Source organism: Chlorocebus sabaeus, chromosome 8, assembly GCF_047675955.1.
Source record: "Chlorocebus sabaeus isolate Y175 chromosome 8, mChlSab1.0.hap1, whole genome shotgun sequence".
NCBI classification, from domain to species: Eukaryota; Metazoa; Chordata; class Mammalia; order Primates; family Cercopithecidae; genus Chlorocebus; species Chlorocebus sabaeus.
In genome coordinates, this window is record NC_132911.1 from 25,009,556 (window position 1) to 25,029,958 (window position 20,403).

Genomic DNA, 20,403 nt, shown 5'->3' on the forward strand with positions numbered 1-20,403 from the left:
AGTGCTGAGATTACAGGTGTGACCCACTGCCTGCCCCCAGCCCTCTGTTTCACATTTGAAGAGTTTACTTCTGAGTAAAGGACAGTCATTCTGAAATGACTTTAGATGGGTTTCCTTCATTCATTCAGCAAATGACTTCTAAGTGCCTCCTATCTATATGCCAGGAACCCAAGTGTTGGGGATACAGCAGCGAGAAAGAGAGAGAGAGAGAGAGAGAGAGTGTGTGTGTGTGTGTGTGTGTGTGTGTGTGTGTGTCTGAGTCTGATCAGCTCACGGGAAACGAGGACAAGTCAGTGTAGTTTTCCATTTCACTTTGCAAAGCCTGTGTAGATAAACTCAGATCAATTAGAAGCTAAAGCAGAATATGAGAAATGGGCGGAGAAGGCAGAATTAGGAAGAAAGCTAAGACCTGCTTCTAATTTTGTGTTTCTGCTTCTGCAGCTCGCTCCCCCACTGCCTGCACGAAGAGAAGCCAAAGCACCACCCCCTCCACCTCCAAAGGCTCGGAAGTCTGGCATCCCTACTTCCGAGCCTGGATCCCAGTAAGGATCTTGCCCTCTCTGCAACACCAAGTGCCTTAGACAGCTGCTGCCTGAGAACTGGCCTCCAGCCGGTGTCCTCATTCCACGGGGCTCCCTGCTGACTGCGTTTCCTGATCTGGGATGATGTTTACCAGCTCAAAACCGGTTATGTTCTTCCAAAAGCTTCTCTTTGATAGAAGTTTGAGGCCATGCCACCTCCCTTCCAGTCCACATGAAATTCCAGAATCAGTCACAGCCTCTGAATTTCTCAAAGAAGAGATCACATTCAGCATTGTTAAATGTCAGCCTGTACCGCAGAGACGTGGTGGTCTGCTCAAGCCTGGACAAGTTCTTCCACATTGATGGTAGAATCTCCTTGGAAGGATTTTTTGCTTTATGAAAAGCCGTGCTGGAGACTTAGGTACTTTTCTCACGTGGACACACCCATCCCATCCCATATCGCATCTTGGAAGAGATGGATGTCAAATAGACTTTGGTAGCTGAAATAATCGTATCTTTCTGATGTCTATCGTGTCTCCTTTGAGGAAAAGAACACACATTTTTAATGGAGATTGGCTGCTTTCAGGTGTGTGTGGCTGTCATTGAAAGAGCATGGACTCAAACGTGAGCCCTGAGTTCTTGTGTCTACCCAACTCCCATCTTCTTGTGGCACAGGAAAGCTGCCCTCTCCCTGTCTCACCACGCTCCTGACTAATGACCCTCATGGCACCACAGTCATTCCTTCCCTATGGACTTCTTTGAAGCTCTTCCTTTTGCACATACGGTTTTTTTTTTTTTTGTCCTATTACCTCCTCTGAGCGCAAATCACTGGCTACAAGGGACTTACCAGTCTGGATTCAGCAGCTTCTTTTCCAGAACCCATTTGGATGACTCAGCAGCCCCATCTGCTACCGGATTTTACCCTGGAGAACACAGTGCAATATTTCTCTTTGATTATTTATTCCTCTTGATTGTGGAATTAATTTGATTGCTTGCTAATGGTACTAATAGTACTCCTTTCAGAAGAAAAAAATGGAGTGATTTAGGTGACCAAATATTACATACACAAATAGCCACATGAAGTTTTAGACGTTTGGAGCTGGAAGCCTCAAAGATCAACCAACCAGCCCCCTCATTTAGTAAATGAGGACATTGAGGCTACACACAGAAAATTATACTACAGATTCTTACTAATAACCCAGCTTGCTAAATTAGGCTATACCCAGGTAACTTCTAGAAGACAACTCTGACAAACTCTTTAATATTTACCCCCTGTTGGAACAATATTTGAAATGTCCCAGGTATTTCTATGCTACTTAGATATTTGTGGCAAAGCAGCAAGCTTTTTGACTGTGAATGCAAAAGTCAACACTGGGGGAAACTTGCTAGCAGTTTTTCCCACAACGTTGCCCAGAGTCCTTTCCACTAAGGAGAAGAGAACAGAGAAAGAGATTTCCATTTCCGCTGCCAGAGCTGGCATTTGCCCGCCTATCGTCTGTGTTTCCTGTTTCACCGCCACCCATTTAGGAGAAAACTACCAGTTCATCATGAGGGTCAAGGAAGCAAAAAGCTCTCAGATGTGTCCAAGGCATTAGTTAAGAAATGCGTATTGCAGATTCTAGAACGGGTGTGGAAAAGGTTATCCTTTACCCCCACCCAGTAGAACCTGCAGTGTGCTCGCATGGAAAAATCATGGGCTTTGGAATTAAACGTATTTGGTGGAATTAAACCCATTTGGTTTCAAATCCCAGTTATGACATCTATTAACTTTGCAAACTCACACAAATTATTTGAAGTTATCTGAGTTTTCGTTTTCTCACCTTCCAGAACGGGGATAATGCCTCCTGCATGGGTTGTTGTGAGGTTTCAATGAGATGAAATATGGGAAGGAAGAGGTACTCACCTGATGGTCCTTGCTTTTCTCTGCTAGGCCTGAGTAGGAACTGGAACTCTCTAACAGCATTACTGATACTTTTTTTTTTTCTTCCAAAGTAGTTTGGAATGCGAGTGCAAGTTAGTTCTGCACATGTAGCCCTTCTCCAAATGGTGGTTTCCTTTGAAGCCTTTTACATGAATATTTTTGACTAGAGACAAACTTAGTAAGAACTCAAGAGGATTTTAAATGGAAAGAACTCAAGCTGTAGGGAAAGGAGGAGGCAACAGAAAGATATGTAGGGCTTACCTAGAGCCTGGCACGACTTCTGAGAAGTCACCCAGCAGACCCGATAGAGGGGATTTGTGTGCCACACTCTACTTTCTGGGCTGCCATTAAAATAGAAAGATATAAACTGGATCACCAAAAAAACCAAACCTCAAGGCTATCCTTCCAGAGCAGTAGAAATGAGTCCCACAGCCTGGTCTTTGAGCAGAGGCTGGGAAGATAGGATACATCACTGTGGATACCTTCTCTTTTTAATAGAACATATTCCATATGATTTCCTTTCCACCTTAATGGAAATAATAGCTCTCTCCTGCCTGAACAAAAGGGATTCCAGGTAGTATTGTGGCTAAGAGATTACAGCGGACGATGGAAGGTTCATTTTTTAGGGAAGCTGTTGGGTAGGAAGAGTCACATTTGACAACATTCATAAGTAATGTTGATGTCTGTCCTGAAGTCAAAGAGGATGACTGTAAAGAAACACCTCATGATTACATTAAATATAAGAGATAAGGAGCAAAGAGGAAAAAAGAGAAAGAATTGGTCTTTATTTTTCTTGCTAAGAACTCTGGAGTATTGAAAGACATTGAAATTAGCCCTAAAATTGTCACAACTTTTGTGAACACTGCTTTATGGTTGGAGGTGTTTTTAAATCTTTATTTCCTCTCTTTCTCTTTCTGTTCTAGTGACTTGACTTGCTCTAAGATTTTTTTTTTTTTTAAAGAATTGTTTTATTCAACATATATCAAGTTCTTATGGAATGCCAGTCATGGTACTAGTCCCTTGGGATGTAGTGGTTGAGTGTGTTCAATGGAAACAGCCCCAGTATACAAAGACAGTTCACGGTAGTGTGCTGTAGCATTGGAAAGGGAGTGGTACTAGATGAAAATGAAACCCTAAATAAGACTGCTGGGCCATGGGTTGCTTCCTCCTCCTCCACCTTAACCCTCTGATTCCAGAATTGCAGTCATTTCCTCCTGCCAGGGAAACCCATTAAAAACTGCAGCCACACTGCAAATTCATAATGTAAAACAAGATGTAAAGCAGGTTTTGGGAAAACAATCTACCTTTGTTTACTCTTTCCAAGCTGGAAGAGTCCTTCTCCTCTAGTTGCCCCTAGGTCACTGGCTAATTTCTTATTTTAAAATTTAGATGGAACTCATATACAGTTAAGTGCACAAATCTTAGCCATGCAGATGGGTAATTTTCACATAGCTATCTGCCCATGTCCCTGCCTCTAAGATACAGACATACACTGTTTTCAGCACCCTAGAAGGTTCCCACATGCCCATGGCGCCATTTTGTGAAAGGTATTTAGAAGGCCCTTCAAATTTGTGGCTTCCTTTCTCATACTTCTCGGGTATAATAAAAAGGGGAGAAAAACCCCACCCACAAAACAAGGCTATAAAGATTGTGTACCTTTTAAAGAGTCAATTTGTAGTCAGTTCCTGGGCCTCTCTCTCTTTTTTTTTTTTTTTTTTTTAATTTTGAAGCTACCAGAGGTTTAGAATTCCTTCAGCCTTAGCTGGTTTTATTCTCGGTAAACAAAAAGAGGGGGAGGATTTGAAGGAAACTAATTTTCTGTACAAAGGCTTTGAGGTCCATGGACTATACTTGTCCCATTTATCATCCCAAGTGGTGCTTTGACCCTGCCATACCCTGGCTGTTAAGATAAAAAGATTTGTGGACATTAAAATTACGAATATGCCAGTAATAATCCAGCACACATTGAAATATTGACACAGATTACCATAATTTGTGCAACATCTTACAAACAATGTCATTTCCATAGTAATCTCAGGTTTCACCAGCCTGGCCCACTGTATCTAGACTTTAGGTTCATTTTAATAATTATGCTTTCCTTCTCTGTATCATTTGGGAAGTTGATAAATATCACTTCCTTAGATACCTTCATTCAATGATATGTCTGGCTTTTACAATTAAATTGGAAAAGGTAAGTTTCTGTTTGGGTGGGTTGAGAGTTGGACTCTCAATTCTAATCTACAAAAGGAAATTCATGATTTCACTCTGACACCTAGGATCTAGCCAAGGTGAGTCTGCAGTATCCGATGGTCAAACTCATCTGCTATTAGCCGTATTTTGTGAGTTGTTCATCGAAACTTTGTCAAAATGCCTTTGCCATGATTTTGTTGCTATCTGGGTTTCAAACACGGACAGTTAGGAAGATGTGCATTGAAGTAGGAAAATTTTGTTCAGATTTGCTGTTATTTATTTTTTAAATTAAAAATGGAAATGTATTTTAAAGTTTATTGTGTGTTTAGTTTGTTATTGCCCTTATGTTAATGAAATCATTCCTGAACTTTGCAGTCTTTCCTTACCCACGCCTCTTTCATGACACATCACACCTAGCATTTTTCTGGCTTGTTTCCTTACAGGTCCTATCAGGTTAAACCTGCACTGTGGGGCCCTGGAGTCATCTTTGCCCAGAAATAAGAAAAATTACAAACCACTTGGTTCTTTTCACCCTTCTGTCTTTTTTTTTTTTTTGGCTATCTGGGCTGACAATTTTCTGATAGCAGTTCATTTAATGTACCTAGGTTCTGTTTCTTTACCCATTCCCCACAGATATTTAGACAGGTAAAGAGAGAAATAAAAAGGTTAAAGGGGATATCTAATAACTTACATGAAAAGGACAGGAACTGGTTCTAAAATGGTTGAATGTTTATATCACTGGGGAGAGGACACTCCCAGACCAATTACATCAGAATTTCTAAGGGTGGGGAGTAAGATCCAGGGATCCACATTTCTTTAAAGTCCCTCCCATGTTATTCCAATGCTAGACCAAGGTTGGAAAACCACCACATAAAGGAAATAAGACTTTAGGAAATTGGTATTTAAAGTGTGTTTCATAAAATCCCTGCTGGTGGTGGGTCAAGTTGGAGAGAGGAAAGGGGCAGTCACGCTTGTATTAGTTAGCACCACTGTTTAGTCCTGAGCTTACAACTTACAATTTTTAACCCCCAAGAAAGTGTTCTGTCCAGGAGCTGTGGCTCAAGCCTGTAATCTCAGCACTTTGGGAGGCCAAGGCAGGAGGATTGCCTAAGCCCAGGAGGTAGAGGCAACAGTAAGCCCTGATCATGCCACTGTACTCCAGCCTGGGTGACAGAGTGAGACCCTGACCCTGATTCCACAAAAAAATTTTAAAAATTAGCCGGGCACAGTGCTGCGTGCCTATAGTCCCAGCTACTTGGGAGGCTGAGGTAGGAGGATTGCTTGAGCCCGGGAAGTCAAAGCTGCAGTAACCCATGATCATCCTACTGCACCTCCAGCAGGAGCTGTGAGTAAGACCCCATCTCTACAAAAAATAAAAACAAATTAGCTGGGCACAGTGGTGCCTGCCTGTAGTCCCAGCTGCTTGGGAGGCTGTGGGAGAATCACTTGAGCCCAGGAGGTCAAGGCTGCAGTGAGCTGTAATTATGCCACTGCACTCCAGCCTGGGTGACAAAGTGAAACCCTATCTCAAAAAAAAAGAAAAAAAAAAGTGTTCCAGTACTTTGCTTTTTAGAAGCAATAATGCTTCACTGTGTTCATATGATTTATAAGAATCATGCTACTTGAAAACAGCACAGAATTTGGGTCCTAAATACTAAATTGACAGATCTGGGTAATCTTTTGGCTCTAGGATCCCCATTGAGAAATACTATAAAGTGTCTTCCTCTGTCAAGATCTAAGTGCTATTATCTTATGCAGTGATTCTTGGGTTTTTTCTAGTCATCTGTAAGCTACTGCAACTTCTAAAAGTTTTGCTAAAATGATATATTTTCGAACCATTCTTTTTACTACTTGATCATTTAAAGCCATATGCATTTGAGAACTCATCTCATTAAATGATATGTTTCCCTACCCTTTATTATAAAAGGCTTAGGATTTTTTTTTTTTCTTAAAGCTACATTGATGAGTTAGAGTCTTCAGATTCAGGGAAGTGTTTATGATTTTATAAGGAGGCCATTTTCATTTCGAAATGGGGTCTCACTCTGTTGCCCAGGCTAAAGTCAGTGTTGCAATCATGGCTCACTGCAGCCTCGAAATGGGCTCAAGCGATCCTTATGCCTCAGCCTCCTCAGTAACTGGAACTGGTGTGAGCCACCATGCTCAGCTTCCAAGTGGCCATTTTCACTCTCCTCCTTCCCCTTAGTTATTTGGGCCATTTGAGAATCAAGGGTACCTCCTGAAAGCCTCTAACATCAGCATCAGGCAGTTGGATGATGTCTTTTTATCCCATTCAAGGGAGGTCTGCAGCTGGCCCTAAAGAAACTGTCCCAAAGACAAACTTTGGCTAAGGAAATCTGACGCTTCAAGCAGGATGTGTAAGTTAAGTGGGTGTGTTGCTTTTTGTTAATGTGTTAAGTAATGTGAAGATTGTAAAGTATACTGTTTTCATTAAAATATATTTATATATGTAGTCACTGGGTAATTGGCTAATGGAAGCCTCTCATCTTGCTCACACGTATTGCAGTTTTGCTTTTGTTTCATAAAGCAGATTGTGGATCACATCATTGCCTAATTTTATTAAAGACAGAGTGAAGAAATTATTTGATTCCACTTTAGAGACTCTTCCAATGGAGGTATTTGGGAAATCTGTCATTGTGCAGTAGCAAATATTTGTATTAAAAAGAGGCGGTTTTCCCCCACGGGATGTTTCTTACCCCTGTTCAGATTTCTTAGCATAAGTCTTTCCTTTTTTTGAGGGAGCAGGGTAGGGGGTAGGGAGGTAAGTTCATTTGATTAAAAGAGGAAAAGGGCTTAGATCTTTGACAGGTCAGTTTGTTACTGAGACATTGGGCAAGTTATCTGAAATTTGTTTTTTTTCCAATGGTCTCATAGCCACTTGGAAGTTATGCGGCTAAATGAGAACATCAGTGTCATAGTGTCTGGGGCCTTATGGAGGATTAGTCATTGCTAAATCTACATTGACCTATGAACCCCAGTTTCCTGTTTCAGCTCCAATGGACAAAATAACCCAGCATCCAAAGTCCAGTTCAGTTGGCTGCTCATCATAGGGCAATATTGGAATAGTAAACATGGAACCAAACATGGCTGGGTCTCCTAAACTCTCTGAGCCCCAGTTTCCTCATTTTAAAGCAAAGCCAATACTAACTACAATCCAAGGTTCTTACGATGGTTAGTAAAAATATCTGTGCACATATCTAGCACAAAGCCTGCCCCTAGTCTTTTTGGAGAAAGAATGGTGGCAATGCTATCTGACCAAGGGACATGGGAACAAGAGTCTCGTCTCCAACAGTCTGTGTACTCCACTGTGTTTCTTAAAACCAAACAGATCAAGCAGAAGAACACTGTTATTATTTTTAGGTCTCAGTCCCAACCCTCAGTGTACACCACGTGGATAGATTGCATGGGACTAGAAGGAGCACTGGACTAGGAGCCCTTGGAGGCCCCTCCTCCTTACCTCCAGGTCTCACTTGGGTTCCACTAAACTTTCAAAGGATTTGGAGACAATCAAGGGAGGGAACTTCTTTCCAAGTGGGAGAAAGCCTTGGCTGTGGCCCCACCTCAATGTAGAGTATAGTCAAAGATAAAAGTTATAATCCCATAGAAACTGGAGCTGAATCAGCTTTTTCTGGCTGGACCAGTAGTGTGGCTATTCTGCTTGTGGGCAGATGCAGGGTAGGTGTGCTGGAGAGCCTGAGATCCCTGCTGTCAACAACAGACACTTGATCTCATCTGCCCGCCCATCTGCCACCTGTATACACACCTGGAGGGCTCCCTTTTTTGGGCTTACAGTACCCCTTCCCCGGGAGTTCTGAATTGGAGAAAGATTTAACCAGGTATGCCACTTCACTCACAACACAGCACTTTATTATGGAGTATGTGCAACTTGGTGTAAGGATTTCTGAAATTCACACAATTTACAGGTATTTAATGGGTTATAAATTTTCAATGTCAGAATTATACTCAAGCCATGTTAGTAATGGTCACTCCTTCTGGCCCAATAAATTTAAATCTTCTTCTGCCCAGTTTCCTCTTCAATCAGACTTTCCTGAAAAATATATAACAAATATATCAAGACTGACTTTACCAGCTGAATTTCATTACATTTTTGACATTTTAGTTTCTAAAATATCAGTCTAGAAGGAATTGGTCTGTTTGATTTTGTACTCCAATTAGTGCTAGAGAGATATGATAAATTGGGTTTGTTGTTTTTTTGTTTGAGACAGAACCTCACTCTGTCACCCAGGCTGGAGTGCAGTAGTATGATCTCAGCTCATGGCAACCTCCACCTTCCGGCTTCAAATGATTCTCGTGCCTCAGCCTCTCTAGTAGCTGGGATTGCAGGCATGCATCACCACATCTGGCTAATTTTTATATTTTTTGTAGAGACGGTTTTGCCGTGTTGGACAGGCTGGTCTTGAACTCCTGACCTCAAGTAATCCACTTACCTCGGCTTCCCAAAGTGCTAGGATTACAGGCATGAGCCACTGTGCCTGGCCAATTGGGTCTTTTTAAGCTACTTAATATACATAAAATCTACATTAGTAGTTTAAGAGTGAGTTGTGAGGAAGGAAGTGAAAAAAAGTCTGGTTATTTACTTTGCTATTAAACCAGTCTTTGCTTCAGTTTCTTCATAATGTCACATTTGGCAAATTTCACTGCTTGCCAGTTTTGTAATGCAGTAAGCAAAATTAGAAAAAGAAAGGAAATAGTCCGGGCGTGGTGGCTCACGCCTGTAATCCCAGCACTTTGGGAGGCCAAGGTGGGCAAATCATAAGGTTAAGAGATCGAGACCATCCTGGCCAACATGGTGAAATCCCGTCTCTACTAAAAATACAAAAATTAGCCGGGTGTGGTGGCACGTGACTGTAATCTCAGCTACTCGGGAGGCCGAGTCAGGAGAATCACTTGAACCCAGGAGACGGAGGTTGCATTGAGCTGGGATTGCACCTCACTCTGGCCTGGCGACAGAGTGAGACTCCGTCTCAAAACAAAAAAAAAAGAAAGTAAAAGGAAGTAACGATGTCTGCCCACTTTTTTCTTTGTCCATGGGTATATTAAGTTGAAGTCACTGTAGACAAAATTATAGCTTATTTTTATATATGATTTATTTGGGCTTTCCCAGCTCCTGGGCATAACTGATAATTAACTGTAATGCCTTCTGATTGCCACAAATAAGTGGACTCAGAGAATATCAACATCAAATCCAAGATTCAACTTAAGTCAGGCACAGTGGCTCACACCTTTAATCCCAGCACTTTGGGAGGATCACTTGAGGCTGGGAGTTGAAGACCACCCTGGGCAACACAGACCCTGTCTCTACAAAACATTAAAAAATAAAATCACCTGGGTGTGGTGGCAAGGGCTTATAGTCCCAGCTACTAGGGAGGCTAATCTAGTCTCAAGAATTGCTTGAGCCTGGGAGGTTGAGGCTGTGGTGAGCATTGATTGCACCACTGTACTCTAGCCCGGGCAACAGAGCAAGATCCTGGGTCTCAACAAATATTTTTTTAAAAAGATTCAACTGATACATTCTATTCTCTTTATACTTTTTCATCAAAAACCTAATAAGATTAGTGTATTTCCGCTTTGGGGGGTGGAATTTGGAGGTGGTTATAGTCCTATCAGGAAACTGGAAATCAAATCCATCACTCTCTAAATTATAAATGTAGTAGTTTGATATTTTTCATTCCAAAGGAGAAAAAAAACCCACCTAGAGCAGTGTTTCTCATGTGTATATTCCCCATGTAAGATAAAGTGCAGTTGCAGGATCAGGTGGAGGGCTGTGGAGGAGCCTAGAGAGGAGTAGTCTAGGGGGTTTGGTGATTTTACTTGAACTGAAACGCAGCAGTGGGAAGAAATTTGCTTTGTTGGTTATCCTAGAAGCTAGAGCCAGGATTAACAGATAAAAGTTACAGAGAGATTTCAATTCAACTTCAGAAACAAACAAACAAACAAACGTTTCAGCCCCTAGTACTGTCTAACCACTGACTGGGATTTGTCATGAAACACAGTCCTACCACAGGAGGTAACACAGGAGTCAGGAACGTAAGCCCCACAGTGGCTGGGAGGTGGCTGTCCTGAGTGATCCCCAAAGGCCTATCTAGAGCTCTATGTTATGATCACGTTATGATCACTTTAACTTACCAGAGCTCCTTTCAGGTCTTGGAGGGGAGAACGTGGCTGGTGCATGGTGCATTCGAAGTGCTGGGTTTCTGCCAGTTGACCAACCTCTTTGACTATCTGAAGAAAGAGAATGTTATTCTTTGAGATGGAGATAAAGAAATGAAATGGTGTTTTCCATTTCCACCAAAAAATTGTGGAGAGTGGGGTCAAGGGGGATGTGGGGCTGAGGGGGACTGGGAAAGTTGCAGGATTAGCATAGGGACTTTAAGGACACAGGACATTTCTAGAGAATGGCATGGGGATCTGGAAATCATGGAAGACAGTAAGAAGATATCATATTTTCCCCTTAAAGATGACAAGAGGGAGGCGTTTTGAGCCTCATGAGAGTCAGTATACCCCAAAAAACAAACCCCAAGAGTTTTTTATAGTTGTAAAAAGGGTTGGTTTTTATTTTCTAGGTTTTACTAAATATGTCATAGTTAAATGAGATTTGCTTCATGTATAACCTGCAGAGAAGAGGCTTCAGATTCCAGGTCTTCTTTAATACTAAATTTTATCTTTATTATTTCTCAGAAAAGAGATAATTCCTTCCAATGACAATGAAATGATTTAAAATTTTTCCCTTTCTCAGCCCTAGGTTATTTTTCGGGTTAATCAGCTAACATAGATGGCTTCTTTCCTTACATGACCCTGATGAGTGGTCGTATTTTATAAATAAAAATCCTCCCAGCACTTTGGGAGGCCAAGGTGGGAGGATCCCTTGAGCCCAGGAGTTTGAGACCAGCCTGGGCAACATAGGGAAGCCCCATCTCTATAAAAAATTTTAAGAATTAGTTTGGTGTGATAATGCATGCCTGTGGTCCCAGCTATGCAGAAGGCTGAGGTGGGAGGATCACTTGAGCCCAAGAGGTCAAGGCTGCAGTGAGCTGTGATTGTGCTACTAAACTCCAGCCTAGATAACACAGTGAGACCCTGTCTTAGAAAACAACCCCAGAAAACAAAAAAGCAAGTACCTCACGTTAGTGTTGGTGCCAGTTCCATCATCTAATCTACACGAAATTAAATCAGCATGTTTTCTACTATGTTATTTTATCATCTTGAGTTTGCTAATTCCTGTATTCTACCAGTCTCCAACTTTGCTTAAATGCCCCTACCAGTGAAAAGAAATGATAGGGCATACATCCTTGATAAGGATACTCATTTATAAATTATAAAAATGTAGTGATCTAATATCACAGATATTTTTAAAAGATGCAATGAGGAAAAACACATACAAAGTTCTAACGTTTTCTTTCCAAATCCCAAAGAATCATCTTCTGATACAGACCTTGACCCTATCGCATTGTTTCTAATTTCTTTAGCAATCCCATACACTCAGAATGTGACGTGCTATCTCACACTTGTTGCTATTAATATATTCTTTTGGAATGTTTCCAGCTCTTTGTTTAGCCCGTCTGAACCGAAAGTAGGAATGGGACTTCTATTTTGTAAGTGCCTTATCTCAGCTGGAGTATCTAGGGTAAAACATCATAGAATATTGCCATTGGGGCTCAGCCTGAATGTTTAATATAGTTAAATTGAATCAAATTGCTATGTCTTATTTTGAAGCTGAGAGAAACTTACCTCTTGGAAAGAATCCATCAAATTTTCAGCATCTCTCTTTCCTCCAGGACGCAGTCCATAGGACCAGTGCTGGCTGGAGCAGCCCTCCACACACAGAGTCAGCAGAATAAGGCCAGCTAGGAGTTTTGGAATTGGCTCCATTCTAAGGCACATGAATGCACAATCAAATTAGACGCAGACAAGGTTGAGTAGAAACTAAAAGACCTCTTTAGTGAAAAAGCTAGCATCTCTATCACTAACCCTGCAGAAGACAGAAGTCAGAGTCACAGTTTTTATACACAGACACTGAAACTCAGAGACACCTGCTGGCTTGCCTTGAGTTCCTTAGCCACTGGGGACAAAATGAGTACTTAAGCTCACATGTTCAGGATCTTTTTAGTACTAAAACAGTCTATACTTTTATTTTTATTGTTTGGTTATCCAAACCCCGTAATTCATCCCTTATCAAGTTCACCATTTTGCCGTAACATTTCCCCCGTTGTGGATTGGTCTTCACCTCTTTCATTCCTGAGATAAAGAGAACTGAGCCATCTGTTAAGGAAAGTAGCTTCTACTAGAAATCTCTGGCTAATATAAAATTGGTTGACATTAAATGGCTACCCCATGGTACTAATGACATTTTTCTATTTATCCTTCAGTCTTCCTAGCGTTACTGCTGGCTGGACCATCTGTGGCTCAGGACTCAACACTGTTCAAAGTAGTTAGTCCCCGAACAAATGCCTTCCTAGCCAAGGGGGCCTCTAATTTTCTAATGAAATGTGTCTCCAAGTTAATTTTCATTTGATGGGAAAGAGGCTAAAGACTAAATCAAACACTGGTCGAGAAGTTGTGGGATTCCCCCAAAGCCTAGATCTCTGTGGCTGGTGCTGGCAAGGACAGTGAAGAACAGGACATCATTAGATACCGTCACACCTGGATTTAGCCCTTGGGCTGTCAAATGCCCTGTAGGCATACAATAGCATACAATCTAAAAAAGAAAAACTCGTGCTAGAAATAATACAAAGCCTTTTACCTGTTTAGAGGCAGAGAGCCAAAAAGATCCCAAGCTTCCCTTGAAGTAGGTTGAGTATTGTGACTTTTCTGTTTGCCTATCTTCCTTTTTATAGGGAATTTTTCCAGGACGTTGAAATGTTCCCTGCTGGTAAATTATACTGCACATGGACTATGCTTTTTTTTTTTTTTTTTTAAATGGTAATTTTTAAAAATCCTCACAGAAAGCCCTTTAATGGTGTACGTAATTGGAACACCCCCTGGTGTATCTGTTAAATTTACTTAAGTGCAGCCATTAAAACCTCAGCTAAAACTGTTATAGCTGAGGCCACAATTCAAAGAGATTAAAATCCAACTAGGTTGGATTCCCTTGAGGAAACCAGCAGACCTTTGGAAAGTTCAAGGAAAATAGATGTCTTAGATTAAGTGACGTCAAATGCACACATAACTTCCACAAAGGAGGCTACACAATAAATACAGGACATTGAGTCAGGATGTCTGGGCGCTTCTGGCTCTTGGATTCTTCATTTGCAAAAGGAAGGGTGTAGACTAGATGGACTAGATGATCACAGAGTTGCTTTCAATTTTAAAAATCTGATTTATAAATAAGTGACACTATATACCAAGTTCATGTAGGATCCTAAATCAGTGCGTGTTTGAAAATTCCCTCATCTACCCATCAGGTTCCCTGCTTGACTTATCTTGAAAGCCTAGTTCTAAAGCATCAAAAAGGCAAGAAACCTATACCGAGAGCAAGACCATATTGAGCAGACTTACATCAACAGACCAACTCATTTCAGTTGATGCTTATTGAGTTAAATATGCAAATCATTGTTAAGGGCAGTGGGAACAGAAAGATGAGAAATTATAGTTATTTAATAAATAGCACATGTATAAGAGCACTCATTACAATAGCCCTGCAAAGTGGGTATCATTATCCAAATTTTATAGATGTTCCACCCCAGAGGTGTAACGGTGGACATGTTATTTACACAGGACAAGCATGTAAAACACACACACACACCCATTACTCTTAATTACATTTATTTGAATACACATGGTTGTCTTTCCCTAATTTACCCCTAGGCTGAAACCTATAATAGTCAAAGATCCCATCTTATTTAAATCTCTCTTAAGAAACCCCTGGCACTTAGTCAGCATTCAGTAAGTACAGGTTTGAATGAACGAACGAAGGAATGAATAGAAAGCAAAAAACTTTGAACCAGGTAAGGCCTAATGCTGCCTCTATTTCTGCATCAAAGATATGCTTTATCTGACACAGAATTAAACTTTCATGTGTAATTGGCTGTAAATCCTGTTATATTAGCTAAACTGTAAGATGGCTAACAAATATAACTGGATATTTGTTCATTTTACAGCTGGGATTGGCAATTTCCCCGCAGGTAGGATGCTAAACCCATCAGTCATTGCCCAGTCTCCTCTGGAATAACTACATTTGTAGGGATTTCAGGGTAAAGAGAAATGGTGTCTTATCTAAGCAAATTCCCTTGCTTTGTCCAGCCATCTCTGTGGAGTCTGTCCAGTCCTCATGATATGATAGAGAAGGGAGTACACTTTAAAGTATAATTGCAAATAGAGGAGAATTTAAAAATAAAACGTTAAGTATTTGACTTTGTTCCATTTAAATTATTTCCTTTAGACACTTTGACTCATGTGTCATTCTGACATGAAGAGTGGAATCTCATTGCACTACAGTATACAAGTAGGGACAGATCATTTTTCAGCAAGAGTTCATTATGGTTGAATAGTGCTAGTTTAAATTGTCCAATTGATTTGTATTTGCTGAGAGATGTGCATCTAAGTATTGCTGAAGCAGAAAATGTGGTCTCTGGATAGGACTAATGAAATGGGAGTTAAGACTTGTGACGCCTATTGTCCGGTGAATCACTTCTCTCTCGATTTCTTGTAGGTTATTTCTAACAGTTGAGATTAAATTTTTGAAAAATGCTTTGAAATTATTAAGATGAATACAGCAATACCGTATTAACATTCTCTAGAGGGTGAGAATATATATACACACACACACATATATATATAAAGGAGAGTTTATTAAGTATTAACTCACACGATCTCAAGGTCCCACAGTAGGCCATCTGCAAGCTGAGGAGCAAGGAAAGCCAGTCCGAGTCCCAAAGCTGAAGAACTTGGAGTCCGATGTTCGAGGGCAGGAAGCATCCAGCACAGAAGAATGTAGGCTGGGAGGCTAGGCCCATCTAGACTTCTCACGTTTTTCTGCCTGCTTTATATTTGCTGGCAGCTGATTAGATGGTGCCCACCCAGATTAAGGGTGGGTCTGCCTTCCCTAGCCCACTGACTCAAATGTTAATCTCCTTTGGCAACACCTTCACAGACATACCCAGGATCAATACTTTGCATGCTTCAATCCAATCAAGTTGATACTCAGTATTAACCATCGCAAACATGGTCTATGAATTCATTCAATATGCTGTATGTCCTTAAAGTCTCCATTAGCACTGTCTTAGGTCACACAGCTCTCAAGGCAAGAGTCAACTTTGTTTTGACTTACTTTCTATATCACCAAATAGGTTATCAAACCACTATGTAATTAATGAGTTTTTGATATTGAATGACTAACTTAAAACCATTTAAGGATTCCATGGTTAGGTCAATTTACCAAAAAGTTAAATATAATAAATTGGGTTTAAATAATTGGATTTTACAGTTGTCATATTTTTTCTAAATTTGAAAGAATGGCTTTAGAGAAAAAACTGCTTCATCAACATCAAAACACCTCAAAATTATTACAGCAATGATTTCATAATCTCACTGAAATGACAGATGAAAAAAATCTTTTCTTGCCCTAATGTAAAATCTCAGCAGGAAGCACTTAAGGTTAACTCCTGCTGACACGTCTAATCAGGTTGTAAAAGGGTTTCAGAGAATTAATCCTTGGATAAGGTGCTTTATACTGAAATAATGTAACCACTTTTCTTTGTAGTAATGAATCTTTTAATTTTAAAGGTAATTCTTCCTTGGGGACTTAGTGCAATTCTAAGGTTTTCCATATATTAAAGATGATTTAAAGTTGACATAGGGCAGATTTACAATACACATAAGAGTCATAAAATGAAATGGAGAAAATATTCCAAGTCTTGATTTATGATTGAACCCTTCATAAGAATAATGAATTTACAACATTTTCTACTAGAATCTCCTTGAGACTGTAGTTGAAAGAACTAGACTACAATAGATAGTATTGCTTAGGCAGTTACTTGAGTACCAAATTTTACTAATGCAGATAATCTAGCTAGCTTACATTTAAAACCTTTTTCCTGTCATCCCAACAACTGTATTTTTACCTATGTGTACAGACATGTTTCCTCTCTAGGGTTAATGGAAGTTTTACTATTTTGACGGTTTCCTCCCTCCTTAAAATTCTCTATCCTAGTTATCAGGCAAAAAATGTTTTGGGGCATACTATTTATCCAGCCTAATAAAGCTAACTGGTAATATTCATCACCTAAAGAAAGAGTGATGAATTTAACACAAACAAATTAAATGAATTATTGGGGAGGCAGTCTTTTCTTTTGTTCAGAATTCATAAGGTTTGTGTTGTTAGCATGGTGTATTTTTTAAAAGAATGAAAAAAATAATCATGTTTAAAGAAATAAATTTACTTTAATGGTACTTTCAAAAAGACTAATCCCCAACAAATTAAGTTATACTGTATTTCCTTTGTTACCCAGAACCACAGGGCTGGTTGTCAACACATATTGAAGAAATGTAAGTAAAATACGGAAAGTGATGATTTTCAAAAGGAAGAGAAGAAACTCCTTTTCAACACTTTATATCATTTATTAATGCAGTATACATTAGATCTAAAATCTGCAGTTTCTAAGCACACCATGTTTAGATCTTTCAGATCCTTCTGCAGTTTTAGGTTATTTCTACAGAGGTACCTTTAAGTGAATGAATAACACATTCTATAATTCCTGAAAATATAGTACAGAGTGAAATGATTTAAATATAATTTAGGCACATATTGATTATGAAAATAGATTATCTCTCAATACAATACTTCTCTGTCTTGGTAAAAATAATAAAGCAAAGAAAATAATTCATTTCTGAAGTTGCTTTCCTTCACCTGTAAAGGTCTGATCTCCTCCCACTATGCATATGTACCCTTTACTGTTAAGGAAAGCTTTGCATATGTAGATATACAAGAATAAGCTACGTAAATACTAAAGATATGTCATTCTCCCAAAGGAGACACAGGTGGTTTTCAATGATTCCTTGCCTCATGTTGATGAGTCTGTAGAATTCAGAACCCATTTGGACACAGCTAATATCCCTGCTCTTGGGGTAGAAATAAGGACACCAGGTCATTGGTAGGGAGGTACAGGCCCTTTCTCTGCTGCTGCAGAGAGATAATGACTCAAGAAAATTGGGCTACAATTTGTTTAGAACATATATATATACACATAGAAGAATCACAGGTGCTGACTGATTGGTATTACACCTTGGACCAGCCAAATGCCTTTTTTACTTTACATATATTTTTTGGTGGCTGTAATCAAATGTGTGTTTAAAATTCCTCATTCCCCACTGTAGGGTTCTAGCTGCAATTATATTACATTGCCTTTTAGCAGGCAACTCTACCATCTTCATTCATATATGCTTTGATTGCAGTAGCTCTGGATTTAGTATCTATTTCTAAGCTGGCCCTATGTCAACTATTCGGTATTTGAATTAAATGAATATTAATGATGCACCTTGGTTTTTTGGTTTTGAAGTGTCTTCCTATCCTTGTGATGATTGTATGAGAAAACTAGGCTAACAGTGTAAATAGAATTGCTTGGTCTGGTGTTGAGTGGAACTTGCCTAGAATGAAATTCTGAGAAATTCTCACTTACAAGTGTTGTAGTGATAGGTAAGTGCTTCCTCCATCCAGAGTCCCACTGTACCTTTGGAATGACAGTGATGTACAACGATGTCTTTCTTCTCACTCTGTCTCAATCAGTAAGAACTGGATATTACTTTAATTTAGCTACTGTTTTGTCCTAAAAAGTAAACATTTTAAAAATGAACCTGAAAAGAGTCTTAGGGAGTCTGATCTCACCATATTCATATGGTGTGACAGGTATTTAAAGAGAGGAGGCATCACTAAAGCTATTTATAAACCTGAACAACCTTTTCCAAGTTTTCATAAAGTTTTAACAATTTAAATATCCATACTGCATCTAGGTATTCAATAAATATAATTGCATATGTTGTGCTTTCCATAAATTAAAATCCTCAAATGCATCTCAAACCAAGATGGTATTTCCACATCATGCCTATTTAAAAGCAAATATAATAGATACTATTCCTGGTCATAAAACCAGGTAAACCCCCCTACCCCGTTCAAAAGGCAGCAATATCTAGTTTCCCTACATCTATTAAATGAGTGCTTTTCTGTTAAAAATCAGAAAATGGAAAAAAAGTCAGTTTTTTCTCTTATGCACCGCTCAGAACAAGCATAATCCTCTAAATGTTTTTTTAAAATTTCCTTACAGTGTTATTTCTTCTAGACAACTGAGTGGGTGGAGAAAGAAAAGTGATAAGGAAAACATTTTCATCTTGTATATCTTCCTCCAGCCCCTAAAATTCTCATCTGACACTTTGTGACATGTGTAGTGGTGTCAGCATCTCTTCAAATATAGCTCCCTTCACGTTGGACCCTCTCAGGTTGGCTTCTTGAAGATCACACCCAGACAGATCACAATTCTGCAAGATGAAAACAATATTCACATAATTCATGTGGAGATTTCAGGCCTTATCTGTTTCTGCTCAAAACGATTTCTGGGGCAGATTAGGAAAATGTTCCTATACAATAAAACTCATTTAATTTCCGGAAAACTGATGATACACCACCCTAAATTAAGATGATGTTCTATCTGTATTTGTTACCTCTAGTTAATGTTCAGGCTGTATATGTATAAACAAAGGTTAAAGAGGAAGCATGTCCCTTGTTCTTGCATATTTTAAAATGAGACATTGAAAACAGGGGTCCCCAACTCCTGGGCCACAGACTGATAGTGGTCCATGGCCTGTTAAGAATCAGGCCACACAGCAGGAGGTCACCAGTAGATGAAGCTTCATCTGTATTTACAGCCACTCCCTGTATGGCTCAAGTTACAGCCTGAGCTCCATCTCTGTCAGATCAGCAAGGGCATTAGATTCGCATAGGAGAGTGAAACCTATTGTGAACTGCACATGTGAGGAATCCAGCTTGTGTACTCCACTCCTTATGAGAATCTAATGCCTGATGATCTCTCACTGTGTCCAACATCCCCAGATGCGAATGTCTACTTGCAAGAAAACAAACTCAGGGCTCCCACTGATTCTACATTATGATGAGTTATATAATTATTTCATTATATATTACAATGTAATACTAGTAGAAATAAAGTGCACAATAAATGTAACGCACTTGAATCATCCCAAAACCACCCCTGACCCTGGTCTGTGAAAATATTGTCTTCCACAAAACCAGTCCCTGGTGCCAAAAAGGTTGGGGACCATTGATTTAAAATACAAAATGGATTCCAACATAATAAATAAATAAATACACACACACACACACACACACACACACACACACAAAATGGAGTTTTGCTCTTGTTGCCCAGGCCAGAGTGCAATCTCGGCTCAGGACAACCTCCAACTCCAGGATTCAAGTGAGTCTCCTGCCTCAGCTTCCCGAGTAGCTGGGATTACAGGCACTCACCACCACACTCAGCTAATTTTTTGTATTTTTACTAGAGACGGGGTTCCACCATGTTGGCCAGGCTGGTCTCAAACTCCTGACCTCAAGTGATTCACCCACCTTGGCCTCCCAAAGTGCTGGGATTACAGGCATGAGCTACTGCGCCTGGCCCCAAGGTAATAAATATTATCAAAACAATTTTACTATGATCCAAGAACAATAACAACAAAAGGAATGAGATAGGGGGAAGACTATTTTTTTTTTAATCTGAAAAGATTTTACTT

General features: G+C 39.8%; 3 protein-coding genes across 6 annotated transcripts in view; 1 reads left to right on the plus strand and 2 right to left on the minus strand.

Annotated features, from left to right (window-relative positions):
- Positions 1 to 4,948, plus strand: part of DOCK5 (dedicator of cytokinesis 5) — a 233,048-nt gene extending 228,100 nt beyond the window's left edge. For both annotated transcript variants that reach the window (XM_007961955.3, XM_007961957.3), the window contains one exon: positions 442 to 4,948. In XM_007961955.3, the coding sequence (XP_007960146.2) occupies positions 442 to 546 (105 nt within the window). In that variant the 3' untranslated portion in view covers positions 547 to 4,948. The remainder of the gene's footprint in view (positions 1 to 441) is intronic.
- Positions 4,949 to 8,495: 3,547 nt separating this feature from the next.
- GNRH1 (gonadotropin releasing hormone 1) lies at positions 8,496 to 17,031 on the minus strand. Of its 3 annotated transcripts, XR_012093668.1 has the most exons (5): positions 15,476 to 17,031; positions 12,400 to 12,541; positions 10,798 to 10,893; positions 10,364 to 10,536; positions 8,496 to 8,698 (listed from the first exon to the last, which is right to left on the minus strand). XR_012093668.1 is itself a non-coding variant. In XM_007961963.3 (4 exons), the coding sequence occupies exons 1-4, from the start codon at positions 15,583 to 15,585 to the stop codon at positions 8,657 to 8,659; spliced, it is 390 nt and encodes a 129-aa protein (XP_007960154.2). In that variant the 5' UTR covers positions 15,586 to 17,031; the 3' UTR covers positions 8,496 to 8,656. The 3 variants fall into 3 exon arrangements, 2 of the variants coding, with proteins under 2 accessions (XP_007960154.2, XP_072874107.1); XM_007961963.3 differs by lacking the exon at positions 10,364 to 10,536; XM_073018006.1 differs by having other exon boundaries at positions 8,496 to 10,536.
- Positions 17,032 to 17,205: 174 nt separating this feature from the next.
- The window catches only part of KCTD9 (potassium channel tetramerization domain containing 9), a 29,671-nt gene continuing 26,473 nt past the window's right edge, over positions 17,206 to 20,403 (minus strand). Inside the window, exon 12 of the mRNA XM_007961968.3 lies at positions 17,206 to 19,137. Coding sequence (XP_007960159.1) covers positions 19,021 to 19,137 — 117 coding nt within the window. The 3' untranslated portion in view covers positions 17,206 to 19,020. The remainder of the gene's footprint in view (positions 19,138 to 20,403) is intronic.

What these genes read in the sequence shown, in the direction of transcription:
- GNRH1 (XM_007961963.3), bottom strand. Translation starts at nt 15,585, where the DNA reads ATGCTTCCTGCCCTCGAACATCGGACTCCAAGTTCTTCAGCTTTGGGA. An exon ending in CTGTGGGACCTTGAGATCGT is followed by an intron (nt 12,542 to 15,475) that starts GTGAGTTAATAC and finishes CATGTGCCTTAG; the next exon opens with AATGGAGCCAATTCCAAAAC. An exon ending in AAGACCTGAAAGGAGCTCTG is followed by an intron (nt 8,699 to 10,797) that starts GTAAGTTAAAGT and finishes TATATTTTTCAG; the next exon opens with GAAAGTCTGATTGAAGAGGA.